General features: G+C 42.6%; 1 protein-coding gene across 1 annotated transcript in view; it reads right to left on the reverse strand.

The window, feature by feature from the left end:
• LOC122560342 (myosin-7-like) overlaps positions 1 to 16358 on the reverse strand; it is an 88748-nt gene that overhangs the window by 44325 nt on the left and 28065 nt on the right. The window contains exons 17-23 of the mRNA XM_043710989.2: positions 16053 to 16185; positions 15319 to 15398; positions 11226 to 11313; positions 9792 to 9909; positions 8063 to 8186; positions 6542 to 6678; positions 1610 to 1865 (exon numbers count right to left, since the gene is read on the reverse strand). Of these exons, the coding sequence (XP_043566924.1) occupies positions 1610 to 1865; positions 6542 to 6678; positions 8063 to 8186; positions 9792 to 9909; positions 11226 to 11313; positions 15319 to 15398; positions 16053 to 16185 (936 nt within the window). The remainder of the gene's footprint in view (positions 1 to 1609; positions 1866 to 6541; positions 6679 to 8062; positions 8187 to 9791; positions 9910 to 11225; positions 11314 to 15318; positions 15399 to 16052; positions 16186 to 16358) is intronic.

The raw sequence follows: 16358 nt of genomic DNA on the forward strand, positions 1-16358 counted from the left end.
TTTGGAATTCTGTACTTCACAGCCTTTGCAAGCTTCCTCTTTGACAGAGTTTTATAGATTCCTCATTGGTAATGACAACAAGGGGTACGAGGACAGCTCTGGATACGGCATGTGGTGAGATGATCAACCATGATCTAGAATGGCAGAGTAGACTCAGGCTGAATGGCCTCCTCCTGCTCTGTGTTCCTCATAGAATGTTATTGATTTTTGTGAGGGGGATTGAATACAAAAGCAGTGAGGTTATACTTCAGTTCCACAGGGACTGGTGAGATCTCACATCTGGAATACTGTGTGCAGTTTTGGCCACTTTAGAAAGAATGTGGAAAGAAAGCTGAGTTAATGTTTCAGGTTCACAAACCCTTCTTCTGGACCCAAAATGTTAACACGAGGTTTGAGAAGATTTGTAGCTCAGGTTAAGGTTCTGGATGTAGTTTTGCTCACTGAGCTGCAAATTTAATTTCCAGACGTTTTGTCACCCTACTCGGTAACATCTTCAATGAGCCACCACAGGAAATGATGTCACCACAGGAAATGATGTCAACAACCCAAAGAAATCCAAACATATAAATAAAAAAGAGGAATTATCAACAGTGCTTAGCCTGGAGGCCCACTGAAGATGTTACCTAGTAGGGTGACAAAAGGTCTGGAAATGAACCTTCCAGCTCAGCGAGCAAACCAACATCCAAAATGTTAACGCTGCTTTCTCTTCACAGATGCGGCCAGATCTGCTGAGTTTTCACCCCAGTTCCTGTTCTTGTTTCTGATTTCCAGTATCTGCAGTCTTTGTTTTTTTTTGTAAGGATGTAAATGTGTTGGAAGCAGATCAGAGAATGTCTACTAGACTAATAACTGGAATTGGCAGATTACACTGTAAGGCTGGATAGGTTGGGCTTGTATCTGCTGGACTGTACAAAAGTAAGAGATGAAATATATAAGACAAGAAGCCCAAATCATGATATTTCCTTTTGTGGAAATCACCCTTCAGTAGAGCAATAAGAAGGACTTTATCCTCAAAGAGGGTTCAGTGTATTTCAAACTCTTTTTCTCAAAAGATGATGAAAGCAGGGTGTTTGAATATTTTTAGGACAGAAGTAGAGAGATTTTTGATGAGCAAGGGGGTGAAAGGTTATCAGGTGTTGTCAGGAATGTGGAGTAATCAGTTCAGTCATGATCTTATTGAATGAAGGAGCAGGCTCAAGGGGCTGAATGGCCTACGTTGATATGGTTGTATGTGCTGCCACAATGGCCTTCCTGTGGCCTCTCTCTCTGTAATCCAGCAGTAGTGAAGTAAGAGGCAATTGGCTCAACTGAATCAACCCATGGAAGAGGTTTAAAATGAGAAAACAAAATTGGCAACAAACTCCATCTCTTCGATCAGCTCAAAACTCTGTAGGAATAGTAACTTCCAGATGATAGCAAAACAGCTTCTTAAACACCTTACCCTGGGGCCTGAGCAGTCAATTCACCATCACCTGATTGTTCCCTCCCCCAGTTATAAAGGGTTACAAAGTGATCAGTGAACCATCTCGAGTCTATTTGCCAGGAGACTCTTGGAGATGAAAGGGTCCCATCCACCGAGTGTAAGGCTAGGGGAGGGACCAGCTCTTACCGCCTGTAGCTGAAGGGACAGGTCATTCTTCTCTTGGATTAGAGAGACTTGCTTTTCCTCCAGCTCCTTGCGTTTGGCCTCAGACTTGACCAGAGCCTCTTTCAACTTCAAGAACTCATCTTTCAGATTTGCCATCTCTTTCTCAGTCTCAGCACTTTTCAGCAGAGGTTTAATCTTGAAGAAAAGCTTCATCCAAGACCAATTCTTCACTGCATTGAAAGCACGAATATTCCACTGAATGACAAGTAACGCATCTCTGGTTCCAAAATGAAACAGAAATACAATTTAGTTTTATTAACAGAACTTTACCCTCAGACTATCAATAGAGTGACATATTAGGTTTTGTTAACTGCATAACAGATTGCGAACAGTAACCTAATATAGCGCTTGGGCAACATAGTGGCTCGGTGGTTAGCATTGCTGCCTCACAGCATCAGGGACCCAGGGTTGATTCCAGACAACTGTCTGTGTGGAGTTTGGACATTCTCCCCATGTCTGCCTGGATTTCCTTCGGGCATTCCAGTTTTCTCCCACAGTCCAAAGCTGTGCAGCTTACATGGATTAGACATGCTAAATTGCCCATAGTGTTCAGGGATATGCAAGCTAGGTGGATTAGCCATGGGAAAATGCAGGGTTCCAGGGATAAGGGAGGGGAGTGAGTCTGGGTGGGATGCTTTTCAGAGGGTCAGTGTGCATTCAGTGGGCCAATACTGTAGGGACTCTATGATTGTAATATGTTTGAGGTCAAGGCAGGGTTTGAAAAGGGCAGATGTGAAACATTTTCCAAGGCTTATTCTGAAACCTGATAGAACACTGATCCTTACACTTAAAGGCTTATTGCTGAAAAAAAAAAGAGATTCATTTCATCAAAGCTCTTTGTCTTGCACTTTCAGAACAAAGCAAACACCATCAAAATATATGCATTATCAGCAATACTTGGGTTTATACTAAACAACCCCGAGAGAATTAAAATCCAAGGGGCTAGAGATCAGAATCGAAGAATGTGGTGCTGATAAAGCACAGCTGGTCAGGCAGCATCCGAGGAGCAGGAGAATGACTTATTCCTGATGAAGGGCTTATGCCCAAAACATCGACTCCCCTGCTCCTCGGATGCTGCCTGACAGGTTGCGTGTTTCCAGCACCACACTCTTCGACTATGATCTCCAGCATCTCAATCCTCACTTTCTCCTGGCTAGAGATCATGCTCCAGTTATATACCAAGACAAGCGCAGCCCTGGGAGCACCTTCCTGAAGAAGGGCTTATGCCCGAAACGTTGATTCTCCTGTTCCTTGGATGCTGCCTGACCTGCTGCGCTTTTCCAGCAACACATTTTCAGCACCTTACAATGGTACAAGGGTCACTGTTTCAAAACCATGGCTTGCCCATTTGTGACAGAAATAGGGAGACGATTACCTCACAGGGAGCTGCATGCATTTGGAACTCTCTTCCACGAAAGATGGTGAACGGGATGAAAAGTTATTAGGTGTCAGAGAAATGTGGAGTATTCAGATCAATTGTGATCTTACTGAATGGCAGTGTAGGCTCGATGGGCTGAATGGCCTACTTCTACTCTTAATTCATTTGTTTGTACATTGATCTTGGAGGGAATGCTGTGTAAATTTGGTACAATAATACATGAACTCTAAAGCATACTCTACAAAGGGAGATTAAGCAAATTTGGAATTTCATTAATGTTTTCAAAATATCCAGGGGTCTAGACGGAGTGGTTCGTAAGAAATGGTTTGCCCTGCTGAAGGCGTTATCTAGTGTTAGGGAGCAAGGTCATAGCCAGAGACCTCAGCAGTGAAATCAGGAGACACTGCAATGCACAAAAAGGGTGGTAGACATTTGGAATTGTCCTCCACAAGAGGCAACTGGCCAACAAACAATTGTTAATTTTAAGTCTCCAATTGGTAGATTTTGTTTTCCAATGATATTAAAAGATTTGGGGCAAAGGGGAGTTATGGCGATTGTAGCTGATCTGTGACCAATCATATTGAATGGTGGAATAGGCTCAAGGGGCTGAATGGCCTCATCGTATTGTGTTGTTTCTTGTTAATGATTTCACTGAGATCGGCAATTTTATTTCTCTACAATACATTCTCCAGATGTGGCAGGTACTGACACAGCTGTGTTTTTCCCAATTAAGAGCATGGGTCCAGAGTGAACCAGTGCTGAGTAGGTACACACCCACATCTTTCCATTCCTGAATGACACTCATAGATAATCGATTTAGATTTAGATTTTATTATCATGGGGTGAGATGTATTGAAGGATACTGAAAGAAATGAGAGCATACATTGTAGAGATACTAGCAATAACTTTCCAGTTTCCCTTAGACTCAAGAAATGTGCCAGAGGACTGGAGATTACCCTTGTTCAAAACAAAGATAAGCCCAGCCATTATAGGCCAATCAGTTTAGTATCAGCAGTGGGGAAACATCCAATTGTAATAATTAGTCATTAAATTAGAATTAGAATTAGAATCCCTACAGTGTGGAAACAGGCCCTTCGGCCCAACAAGTCTACCCACTGTCCGAAGAGTAACCCACCCAGACCCATTCCCCGACCCTATATTTATCCCTGACTAATGCACCTAACCTACACGTCCCTGAACAGTAATTGTCACTTGGGGCTAGTTGAAGAAATTCACCATCAATTTGTTCAAGGAAAATCATGTTTAAAGAACTTTCTGGAGTTTTCTGAAGAAGTAACAGTGAGGGTTGATGAGGGTAATGCTGCTGATGTGGTATGTGTAGATTTCCAGAAGGCATTCAATCCAGTCCCACACAACAGCCTTGATCACGGAAGAAAAGGGACAGTAATGATATGGATACAAAATTGGCTCTGAGGTGGGAAAGAGAGTAATGGTCAATGGATCTTTTTCAAATTAGAGGAAAGTTTATAGCGGAGTTCCCCAATGTTGGAATCTTTACTCTTCCTGCTTAATATTAATGATCTAGTCCTTGGTGTACAGGACACAGAGTCAAAAATGGAACTTGAAAGTATTGTGATCATGAGCAGAATAACATTAGACTTCCGAGGGCACACAATGGTTGATAAAGTAAGCATATATTTTGCATGTAGAGGAATGTGAGGTGGTTTACCTTGGTAAAGAACATGGAGAGACAGCATAAAACAAAAGGTACAATTCTACAGGTGGTGCAAAATCAGAGGGTGCTCAGATATGTCTGCACACATCTTGAAGGACAGATTGTGAGAGTTGCCAATAAGGCAGACAGTATCTTGGAGCATAGCGAATGAGAGTGAGGAGATGATGCTGAACTTGTACAAGATTCCTATTAGACTTCAGCTGGATTATTGTGTATAGTCTGGGCAGAAGAAGGATATGAATACATTGGAAAGAGAGCAAAAAAAGATTCACAGGCATTGTTTCAGGCTGAGGGGCTGATGGGAGAAACAGTGACATCCTTTTAGAGAAATGAAGGTTGAAGGAGATGTCATCGACATGTTCAAAATCTCCAGGGGTCTGAATAGGGGTGAGTAGAAAGGAAAAAAACTGTTTCCATTGATGTGGGATCAAGAACCAGGAGGTAAAGATTCAGGGACAACAGAAGGATGACAACATGAGAAATAATTGTTTCACACAGTGACTGATATGCGCTGCTTGAGTTGGATTTCAGCAAAACCTTTGACAAGTTCCCATATGGGAGACTGATAAAGAATGTATAAGCACTTCGGATCCAGGGTAACTTGGCAAATTGGATCCAAAATTAGCTTCATGGTAGGAGACAGTGGGTGGTGGTAAAAGTCTGTTTGTCTGACTGGAGAAGGTGTACCCTAGGGATGAGTGCTGGGCCCATTATTGTTCATGATATATATGAAAGATATAGAAAAAATGTAAGGAGGGAATGATAAGCAAGTTTCAGATGACACAGATTGGTCGGGAGGTTGACAGTGCAGAGAAAAGTGTTACAGGACAATGAAGACAGATTGGTCAGATGGAGAGATAAGTAGCAGATGGAATTTAACCCAAAGTCATGCACTTTGGAGAAACAAACAGAACAAGTGAGTATTCAATGAATGGCAGGACACTAGAAAGCTCAGAGGAACACAGGGACCTTGAAGTGCTTGTTTCTGAAAGTTAATTGCGTAGATAAGATATAGCATTTGAAGCATAGATTATAAGAGCAGGGAGATCATGTTGGAGCTGTACAGAACTTTCGTTAGGCCACAGATTGAGTACTGTGGGCAGTTCTGGTCCCCACACTAAAGGAGGGACGGGATAAAATTGGAAAGGGTACAGAGGTGATTCACCGGAATGTTGCCTGAGATGGAGCATTTCAGCGATGGCGAGAGGCTGGATAAGCTTCGGTTCTTTTCTTTGCAACATGGACATTTTGAGGGGGACCTGATAGAGGTGTATTTAAGATTACGAGGGGCACAGACAAGGTGGATAGAAAACAGAAGTTTCCCTTAGCCGGGGTGCCAATAACAAGGGGACATAATTTTGAATTGCAAGGGAGGAGCTTTAGAGGAGATTTGAGGAAATCAGTTTTCACCCAGAGGGTAGTGGAAATCAGGAATGCACTGCCTGAGGGGGTACTTGAAATGAGCATTTGAAATATCATAACATTCAAGGCTATGGGCATAATGCAGGAAAGTGGGACTAGTATAGATTTAGTATGTTTTTTTGTCAGTGCAGACTTGATGGGCTGAAGGACCTGTTTTATGAACACCCTGTTTGTGATGGATGAAAGATGCCAACTATAGCAGGTTTCAATTTTCAGGAGATTGGCATGAAGTGAAGACCCATTTTTTTTTCAGTGTTATTGAGCAGAACTGTCAATTTCAACTTGTTCCGGGCAGATTGGGGCAAATGAGTGACAGTGATTTGTGACAGGTCATGAATACCTTTTCATGGATTTACATTTGTCATTCTCAACAGTTCCATTGACAGTTGAGGCTTACCGTCTGGCGATCATTTTCTGATACTCAATTCTCATCAAATATCCTCGGCTACGAGCCTGGATCATTGTCAGGATCTTTGCCAATCGCTCATCTCGCATTTCTTCCAGCTGGCCCAACAAGCCAGCTTTGAAGAACACCTAGTTCACAAGAAACATCGCAATTCAGGAGCAGATTGCACAAACAACTTACCCTGCCAAGCACAAAATCTCATTTACTCAGCAAAGATCATCTCTCAACTTTAACGCTCAGACACTGGGATCTCCATCTGCTCTCTCCCTATATGTTCCTCTCTGCTCCCGCGCCTGTCCCCACCACCACACCACTCTCTCTCTCTCTCTCTCTCTGTAGCTATCTATCTCTTACCTTAGCTCTCTAACTCTGCATATCCTTCCCCCTTGGGGAGATGCTGATGCTGTTGGCATTACACTACACTGCAAACCAGCTGTCTAGCCAACTGAGCTAACTGGAGAAAGTGAGGTCTGCAGATGCTGGAGATCAGACATGGAAATGTGTTGCTGGAAAAACACAGCAGGTCAGGCAGCATCTAGGGAACAGGAGAATCGACGTTTCGGGCATTAGCCCTTCTTCAGGATTCCTGAAGAAGGGCTAATGCCCGAAACGTCGATTCTCCTGTTCCCTAGATGCTGCCTGACCTGCTGCGTTTTTCCAGCAACACATTTCCATCTCTGATCTCCAGCATCTGCAGACCTCACTTTCTCCTCAAAGATTTCAACCTACTGCGAATCCTCTTACAAGGATGCCTTCCTTGAAGAAGCTCTCTTTCTCCCTCTACAAAGGTTTCAGTGAGTCCCTCTCTCACTGCACCCCCCAGGTCATCTCCTCTGCACAGAAGCTCTTCAGCCACATTCTCAAACAGACTCGCTACCACAGCCATATCTCCTTCCTCAGCACCTGCCTACGGAACCGACTTATCCCGCACGGACTCCGGATTACATTCCGACCAACAAAACTTGGACCCAACCAGGACAACCAGTACCTACAACAAATCCGAAGCCTCCAGCAACAGACGTCCCTCCGGATCCTCCGCTCCACGCTTGCAGCCATGCGCCGCTATCTACATTCCCTGCAACTCGACCATTCCTGAAGAAGGGCTAATGCCCGAAACGTCGATTCTCCTGTTCCCTAGATGCTGCCTGACCTGCTGCGTTTTTCCAGCAACACATTTCCATAACTGAGCTAACTGACCCTCCCAGGACTGAGAACACAGTGAACAAGAACAGGAAGATTTCAATTTAATAAACAGAATGTTATAAAAATAAAAATAATTAAAGCATATGTCAGAAAGGGGAGGAAAACACTGTAAGGAGGGGCCCAGATTAATGTCTAATTTTATTACCTGTCATATACAGATCAAGGTTAAGGATAAATATTTCACAAATAATATTTTGAATTTGAAGACATCAATGGGTGTACAATCTGTGCAATGGGAAAGGCAAATTTTGATTCTTTGGAAAGTGAATGAATGGCAATTGTTCTTGGTGTTTTCACCCATCTCTTTACCTTTGTGTGACCAAACCTATACTGCGTGTGATCGATATCGAGAGAGCCCAGCAATTTCTCTGTTGCTTTTCTGCTGTCAACGAACTTGTCTTCAGGAACAGCAGATGGGTTGAGAATACGGTATCTGTCAATGGAGAAAGGAGACAGGATGAGGGACCAGGATAGGTGTGCTGCTAAACACACATCAAAAATACTGGTATATCTGTGGATTATAAATAATATCCATTAATCCAAATATCTCTCAGCACATCACATTTTGAATTCCATTTGGAGTATAGTGACTGTCATTACGTTGGAATTCCATGATAATGAATGGCTGGGCCAGGTTTGGCAGCAGAATAATCCTCATTAGAATCTTGAACATCAAGAAGTAAAAGGAAGATCAGCTTCTCCAACTCTCCACATCACTGAAATGCCTGGCACTAATCCTATGGATCATATCTCCAGCACTATCACATCCTTCCCAAAGGGTAGTGCCCAGAATTAGACACAGTTCCAGCTGAGACCGAACCAGTGTCTTAAAGAAGGTTACCATAACAGGGCAGCATTGAGTCATAGAGTCATAGATATGTACAGCATGGAAAGTGGCTCAATGGTTAGTACTGCTGTCTCACAGCACCAGGGATCCTTGGGTTTGATTCCAGCCTCGGGTGACTGTCTGTGTGGGTTTCCTCCGGGTGCTCCGATTTCCTCCCACAGTCCAAAGGCATGCAGGTTAAGGTGGAGTGGCCGTGCTAAGTTGTCCAGAGATGCCCAGGCTGGGTGAGTTAGCCATGGAAAATGCAGAGTTACAGAGATGGGGTTGGATCTGGGTGAAATGCTCTTTGGAGGGTCAATGTGGACTTGATGGATCAAATGGCCTACTTCCACACTGCAGGGATTCTCTGATTCTATAACCTCCTTGCTCTATATTATTAAATCTCTGAATTCCACATGCATTTTAACCACTTTACCAACTTGCCCTGCTATATTTAATGATTTGGGAACATAAGCACTTGGGACTCACTGTTCCTCACTCCCTTTAGAATTCAGGTTTAATGTTATTTTGCTTCTCCTCATTCTTTTAGAATAAATTGAGTTTGTGTGTGTGTCTGCATGTTTGTGCATATGTGCATGTGTTTATGTATGATTGCCTGTGTGTGCATGTGAGTGTCAATGTGTGTCTGTCTGTGTGTGCATGTGAGTGTCAATGTGTGTCTGTCTGTGTGTGCATGTATGAGGCATGTTTTTTGTAGAGCTCTCCCAATGTGGAGTGTGAAACCCCAAAATGATTCTTATGACCTCCTGAATTGATTGGGTTTTAATTAAAATTCAGCCACCATAATCCTCCAAGAATAAGGGCAATGGTACTGTTTAGGTTACAGGAGTACAGGGTTTCACTGGGGCTTTCTAAAAGGGAGTGTATTACACCAAGTGAATCAGCATGAGCTCCTACACTGATTAAGTCAATGACATTTAGTTACCACAATTCCCTGATTACAAAACATTTTGTGTCAATTTCTTCACATTGCTCAGTTCTGGAGAGGGATCCCTGGACTCGAAACTTTACTCTTTCTTTCTCCAACAATGAATTTCTCCAGCAATTTCTGTTCTGGTTTATTCCTTAGCTCTGCCTTAGCTATTAATAGAATGAAACACAACGATCATGGGATTTCACGTTCACCATTTAAGGCTGTCAGAGTGAGCCACAGGCAGAAAGATTGGGTGCTTTGGTACAGCTAGTACTTACCGCTGCTTGAAGTCAGCATAAAGTACTCTGTTTGGGAAACCTTTCCGGCAAATCCGGATTCCTTCAAGGACACCATTACACCGCAGCTGGTGAAGGACCAAGAATGGGTCCATTGCACCTGGAAAAGGTACAAGTTTAGGGTCAGATTGACCAAACGAACCCACCATTAACACAGTCTCATTATCAGGAGCCTCTCAATTGCAACCCTTTGAACAGGAACAAGATACATCTAGAAGAGTGATCAGTGAGTGGTTCAATCTCTGACCGGGGTGATAGGTCACAACAGCCATGGTTGTCTCAGCAATTAGTGATCTCATCACAAACCAAGGCTTTAAGAGGAAAGTTTTAAAAGGTTAGGATTGTTTTCACTGGAAATAGTGGCTGAGAGAGGCCTACAGAATTATGATAGGCATAGATAGGGGGGACAGACAGAGGCTTTTTCCCAGGTTTGCAGTTTCAATTACAAAGGGACACAGGTTTGAGGGGAGAGAGGGAAGTTTCAGGGAGATGTACAAGGGAAGTTTTCATGCAGAGAATTGTAAAAGCCTGGAGGGCATTGCTAGAAGAGGTGGTGGAAGCAGGCACGTTGGCAGATTTAAGAGGCATCTGGATGGTTACAATGATAGACAGGGAATAGAGGGATATGGACTAAACAAGGGGAGAAGGTTTGTTTTATAGTTTAGTTAGGGCATGATGATCGGCACAGGCTTGGAGGACTGAAGGATCTGTTCCTGTGCTGTACATCTCTTTTGTTCCTTTGTTTACTTTTATATAACATCATCATGACTTCACGATGAAACCAGAGGCCACAGTCTGAGGATTCCATTTAGGACAGAAATGGGGGGAAATGTCTTCACCAGAGAGTGGGGAGCCTGGAGAATTCACTACCTCAGAAAGCAGTCTAGGCCAAAACACTAAATGTTTTCAAGGAAGAATTGGTTACAGTACTTGGGCCTAAAGAGATCAAAGGGTATGGGGTAAAAAAGCAGAACAGACTATTCAGTTGGATGATCAGTCATGATCATAACAAATGGTGGAGCAGGCTCAGAGAACCAAATGACCTACTCCCACACCTCTCTTCTTATGTTTCCATGTCACAAAACACTTTACATCTCATTAAAAACTGTTAATGTGCAGTTGTTGTTGTATTGCAGCCAAAATGTGCACAGCAAGCTCACACAAACAGCAAGAATTTGATCATCTCTTTTAGTTTGTTGGTTGAGGGCTGTGTATTGGTCAGGACATTGTGGAAAACTCCCTTGATCTCACCTGGGAGAGGAGTGAGTATGACTCATTGTGTTCACAGAAGTGGGCAGAGAGAGGTCATGGGATGAGAAATGTCCCATTGGTCAATCCCTAGCCAAGAAATCCTCAAAGCTCCCTCAGAAATGCATCTAAAGAACAATCTAGAAAAAGTATGAATAGAGCAAGTACCTGGAGTCTTGGTTTCATTGGGAATGATGCATCGCACAAAGTGAGGCTGAGTGGATCGCAGGTTGGTCATCAGTTTGTTGAGATTCTCCTAAAGCAATGAGAGAAGAAACGTTGTGACACCAGTCAGCTTCTTTAACCAGTCACACTTGACAAGTTTAGCAGCAGAATCTGCTGAACAATTCTATTCCTAACAATCCATCTTTCAGACAGAAACAAGCCAAAATCACTCTTCCCCAAACTTTCTGCTATCTTGACCTTCCCACCCACCCTGATCCCTGACTCATGCTGAGGCTGTGAGGTCACCAACTCGCTTGTGCAAGCATGTACTTAACATAGATTCTGCCTGGTTAATAAGGAATCCTCTAGTTAATACAGGATTCTATCTGGTTAATAGGAAATTCTCTGGTTAAAAGAACATTCCCTGTGGTTAATAGAAGAGTTTGTCTGGTTTACAGGGAATGCTGCAGTTAATGGGGAATTCTTTCTGGTTAATAAAAAATCCTCTGCTAAGAATCTCTCTGGTTAATAGGGATTTTTCAAGTTTAGTGGGTGATGTTGTGATATTTCTCTGGTTGTCCAGAGCTCTATTAATTGCAAAGGGATATATATCAGATTTGGGATCAGGTTGCGATTATTGAGATGAAATTACGGTTTTGCCCGTCGGGATTTGTCCAACCATCATATCTTTCTGTACTTACCACATTTTACCCTTCAGCAGATAGTGAGATAGAAAGATAGCACAGACTTAAAGTGATGTTCATTCATAAATTAGCTAAACATCACTGCAAGTCTTAACTACCTTCATCTCATTGTCAGTTCAGAAAGCAATCATTAGGTTAGTTCGGATGAGGAAGGCTTTTAGGCCATTTAATATCATCCATCTTTAATCCCAGTATTCCCACTGAGCCAAGCTGCCTCCAAGAGGTCTTAGCAAATGGGTAAGACTGGGATGATCTGTACAACTGCCTGGGAGTAAAGGTCGAAAGCCATGTCTGGTATCTACTGATCAAAGCACGAGATATTTGGGCAGTTAGTGATTCTCAACAAAGGGACTAACATTGTGACACTGACCACTAAAGGGGGTTTTTAAATGGAAAATGGCAGTGTTCCAGGACAGCTCTGGTTTCATTGTCTGACTGAGCCAATTCACACAACTCTCACATGATGAAGTTCATCACTTCTACTGATGATGTATTTATTTTTTGAGCAAAATACTGATAAGTATTCACACATTACAATGTGTGTGTGTGAGAGAGAGAGGGACAGACAGACAGAGAGAGAGACAGAGAGAGAGACAGAGACAGACAGAGGCAGGGCTGTTTGTGGCTGATACAGTCATGGAGTCCTCCAGCACAGAGACAGGCCCTTTGGCCCAAACTGGTCCATACTGACCAAAATGTCCATCCATGCTAACCCCAATTCCCTGCACTTGGCCCATATCCTTCTAAACCTTTCTTATTCATGTATTTGTCCACATGCCTTTTAAATGTTCTTCATGTACCTACCTCAACCACTTCCACTGGCAGCTTATTCCATATGCGTACCACCCTCTGTGTAAAAAAAGTTGCCCCTCAAGTTCACTTTTATCCTTCCCCCTCTAACTTTAAACTGATGCCCTCTAACACTGAGAAAAAGATTCAGTGCATTCACCCTATCCATGCCTCTCGTGATCTTACACACCTCTATAAGATCCCCCCTCAGTCTCCTACGCTCTAAAGAAAAAAGTCCTAGCTTGTCCAATCTCTCTCTATAACTCAGACTGTTGAGTCCTGGCAACAGCCTTGCAAATTTCATCTTTCCAGTTTGATAACATCCTTCCTATGTGACCAAAACTGAACAAATTACTCCAAGTGCGGCCTCACCAATGTCCTGTATAACTGCAACATAACTTCCCAACTTCTATACTCAGTGCACTGACTGATGAAGGCCACAGTGCCAAGAGCGTTCTTCACTGCCCTGTCTACCTGTGATTCCACTTTCAGGGAACTGTGCACCTGAACTCCAAGGTCCCTCTGTTCCACTACACCCCTTACGGCCCTACCATTCACCATGGAACTCCCACCTTGATTTGACTTTCCAAAATGCAAGACCTCACACTTATCTAAATTAAACTCCATTTGCTGTTTCTCGGCCCACTTCCCCAGCTGATCAAGATCCTGCTGCAATTTCTGATAACCTTCCTCTCTGTCCACAATACCACCTATTTTAGTGCCATCTGCAAGCTTACTAATCATTTAGGAGAAAGTGATGCTGGGAATCGAAGAGTGTGGTGTTGAAAAAGCACAGCCAGTCAGGCAGCATCCAGGGAGCAGGAGAGTTAATGTTTTGAACATAAGCTCTTCATCAGGACATCAAACTTATTAATCATGCCTTGTATACTCTCATCCAAAACATTGATATAGATAACAACAGTAATGGGCACAGCAACGATCCCTGAGGCACTCCACTAGTCACAGGCCTCCAGTCCAAAAAGCATCCTTCCAATATTGCCCTTTGCTTCCTATCATCAAGCCAAGTGTATCCAATTTGCCAGCGCTTCTTGGATTCCCTGTGATCTAACCTTCCAGAGCATCCTACCATGTGGAACCTTAGCAAAGGTCCCACTGAGTCCTTACAGATTACATCCGCCACCCTGCCCTCATTAATCTTCCTGTTCACTTCATCAAAGAACTCAAACAAATTTGTGAGGCATGATCTCCCATGCAGAAAGCCATGCTGACTGCTCCTTATCAAACCCTGTCTTTCCCAATGCCTGTATATCTTATCCCTCAGAATCTTCTCACGTAACTTACCCACCACAGATGTTAGGCTTACCTACCACATGATGTGAATGGTTTTCCATAAACGCATCTGAGGAAAGGCTTTTAGTTCATTTTGAAGAATCTCATTCACTGTAAACACTGCTTTGGAAACAAGTGGGAGAGGGTGCCACACTATCTCTCTCTCTCTATCTCCCTCTGTCTATATGTCTGTCCATCTCTCTCCCTCTTGGGAGAGGGCATAGTGCTATCAATGCTGCTCAGGGCTTTGGCTCCTGAATTCAGGGTTAATTATTGGCTGAAGAACCTACGCCTCTGCTCATTGGAGAATGAGATTAGAAATAAATGTTACCATTGATTTTAAATGCAAAACTCAGACCCAGCTGGGAGCTGACAATCTGAACAGTCAGGGTTAGACAGTTTTGGGAATACATATGAATGATATCAATGCAGTAGATAACAGGCCTTGAGAGAGTTCTGTATATCCGTGCTCTGTCTATTTAGGGGGATCTTCACTGTCTTAATGGGGTTAAAATCCAATAACTGTCAGGAAATCTTTTCCTGTGACATGTGCAATGGCAGATTTTTTTTGGAATTGTCTATCTTTGCCTCATGTTTGTGTTTTTACAGATTAGAAAGTACAAATTATGACAGTGAATATTCCAAGAAAGAAAATATCACCTGACTCTGTTTCTGATCAAGACACAGAGACTCACACTCTGCTATTCAGCCATTTCATCAAATCTGAGTAATCTTTCTACAAAATCATTTCAAAACCTCATAAATTGAATGAAAAAAAAGTGAATTATAGAGTAATCTGCAAATCTGGAAGTAGAATTTAAAATTATTCGATCATTTCAATGAAGGGAATTTGAATTAACAGAAAGGGACCATTTTCCTGAAGTTTGGAATCAGGCAGAATGCTGTTTTTTAAATCATGTCCAATATTTCCGGGTCATAAGAGAGAGGTCTTTAAACCAACATTGCTCCCAATTCTATCCATTTCCTAACCTGTAGCACAGATTCAAACTGCCCCCATTATTAAATATATGAATTTTAGATTATTTAATAACAAACTATGAACAAAGCTTCATATTTCAATCCAAGATTCTCAAAGGTGGAAATTACAATTTTCATTGTCCTATTGGTATTGGTGGGGTCATGTCTTGCCAAGTTACACTGTTTGCTGTGAAAGAAATCTCAGAATTCTGCCAGCTGCATCTGGTAGACAGCAGGCCAGTCTTTACCCTGACAGGGTGGCTAACATTTGACCGGCTGGGATACGCACAAGAGGCCTATTTGATGCTGGATTGAAAGAAACAGAGGAGACTTACTTTATGTAACTGAGAGACAGTCTGGAAAGAGGCAGCTTTCTTGCGTTTTTCCTTTTGGCCAGTCTTGCTCTGCTCCATGGCTGGAATGAAGAGAGAAAATTAAAAATAATAAATTATCCATTCGAGGGCTATCTATCTGTGGATGCAACTGCTTATAGCAGGAAACTCAGCCTACGATAACCCTGGGTCAGTCTGAATGAAGTGAATTAGATATTGAGTCACTGGCTTAAAAAAACAGAAAGACCAAAACAGTCCCCAGTGAGAGGCCAGGCTGTGGCTTGTCTTAAAGCTTAATTAAAATTGATTTATACTGATTCTGGGTTAAGATCTTGGAAATCAGTTCATTCCTCTATTTCTTGACCAACAAGGATTCAGAGGACAGAGATCTGGAACTGACTCTAACTGTAACCTCTACGAGCTGCTGCTGATGGGGACCATTAAGATCAGGCTCAGAAGTCAACATTGGGATTTGGGGTCAGGGGTTCAAATCCTATTTTGGGATCAGGATTGGGTGAGTAGTTAGAGCTCAGGATCTTAAAGGTCAATCTCAAGGTCAGGGTTTAGAGTCAAAACCAGGGAGAGAATTGGGGCTGGTGTTTTGAGTTCAGGTTTGGGACTAGTATCAGGAGCAAGGTCAGGGTTGATGAAGGCCATTGCACTAACTAAAGGAAAATTTTAACCTGAAGGAGCCTGTTTAAAAAAAGTCCCAATTTTACAAATTTTAAAAAATGCACCTAATTCAGCACTGACGTATGATTCATACAAAGCTGCCAACAGTTTGTTTGAAGATTTCTGGAAAACTGCCACCACAGTCTCGTTTAACGGGTCCTTGTTTTTGTCGAGCCATCCAATAATATTGTAAGGGACCTGTGGGAAAATCCAAATAAATCTGAATCGCAAAACCAACCACAAAAAATTCTGTTTCTCTCCTTATGGAGATGATGTTAAATTAAAGATATAAAATTGATGTGCGGTCAGTCTCAATTTACCAAGTATTTACTCTCTCCTCATTTGGACACACTCTCAAACATACATTTCTC

This window comes from Chiloscyllium plagiosum, unplaced genomic scaffold (assembly GCF_037043375.1).
Source record: "Chiloscyllium plagiosum isolate Xiang-an unplaced genomic scaffold, Cpla_swu_hap1 HiC_scaffold_15, whole genome shotgun sequence".
NCBI lineage: Eukaryota > Metazoa > Chordata > Chondrichthyes > Orectolobiformes > Hemiscylliidae > Chiloscyllium > Chiloscyllium plagiosum.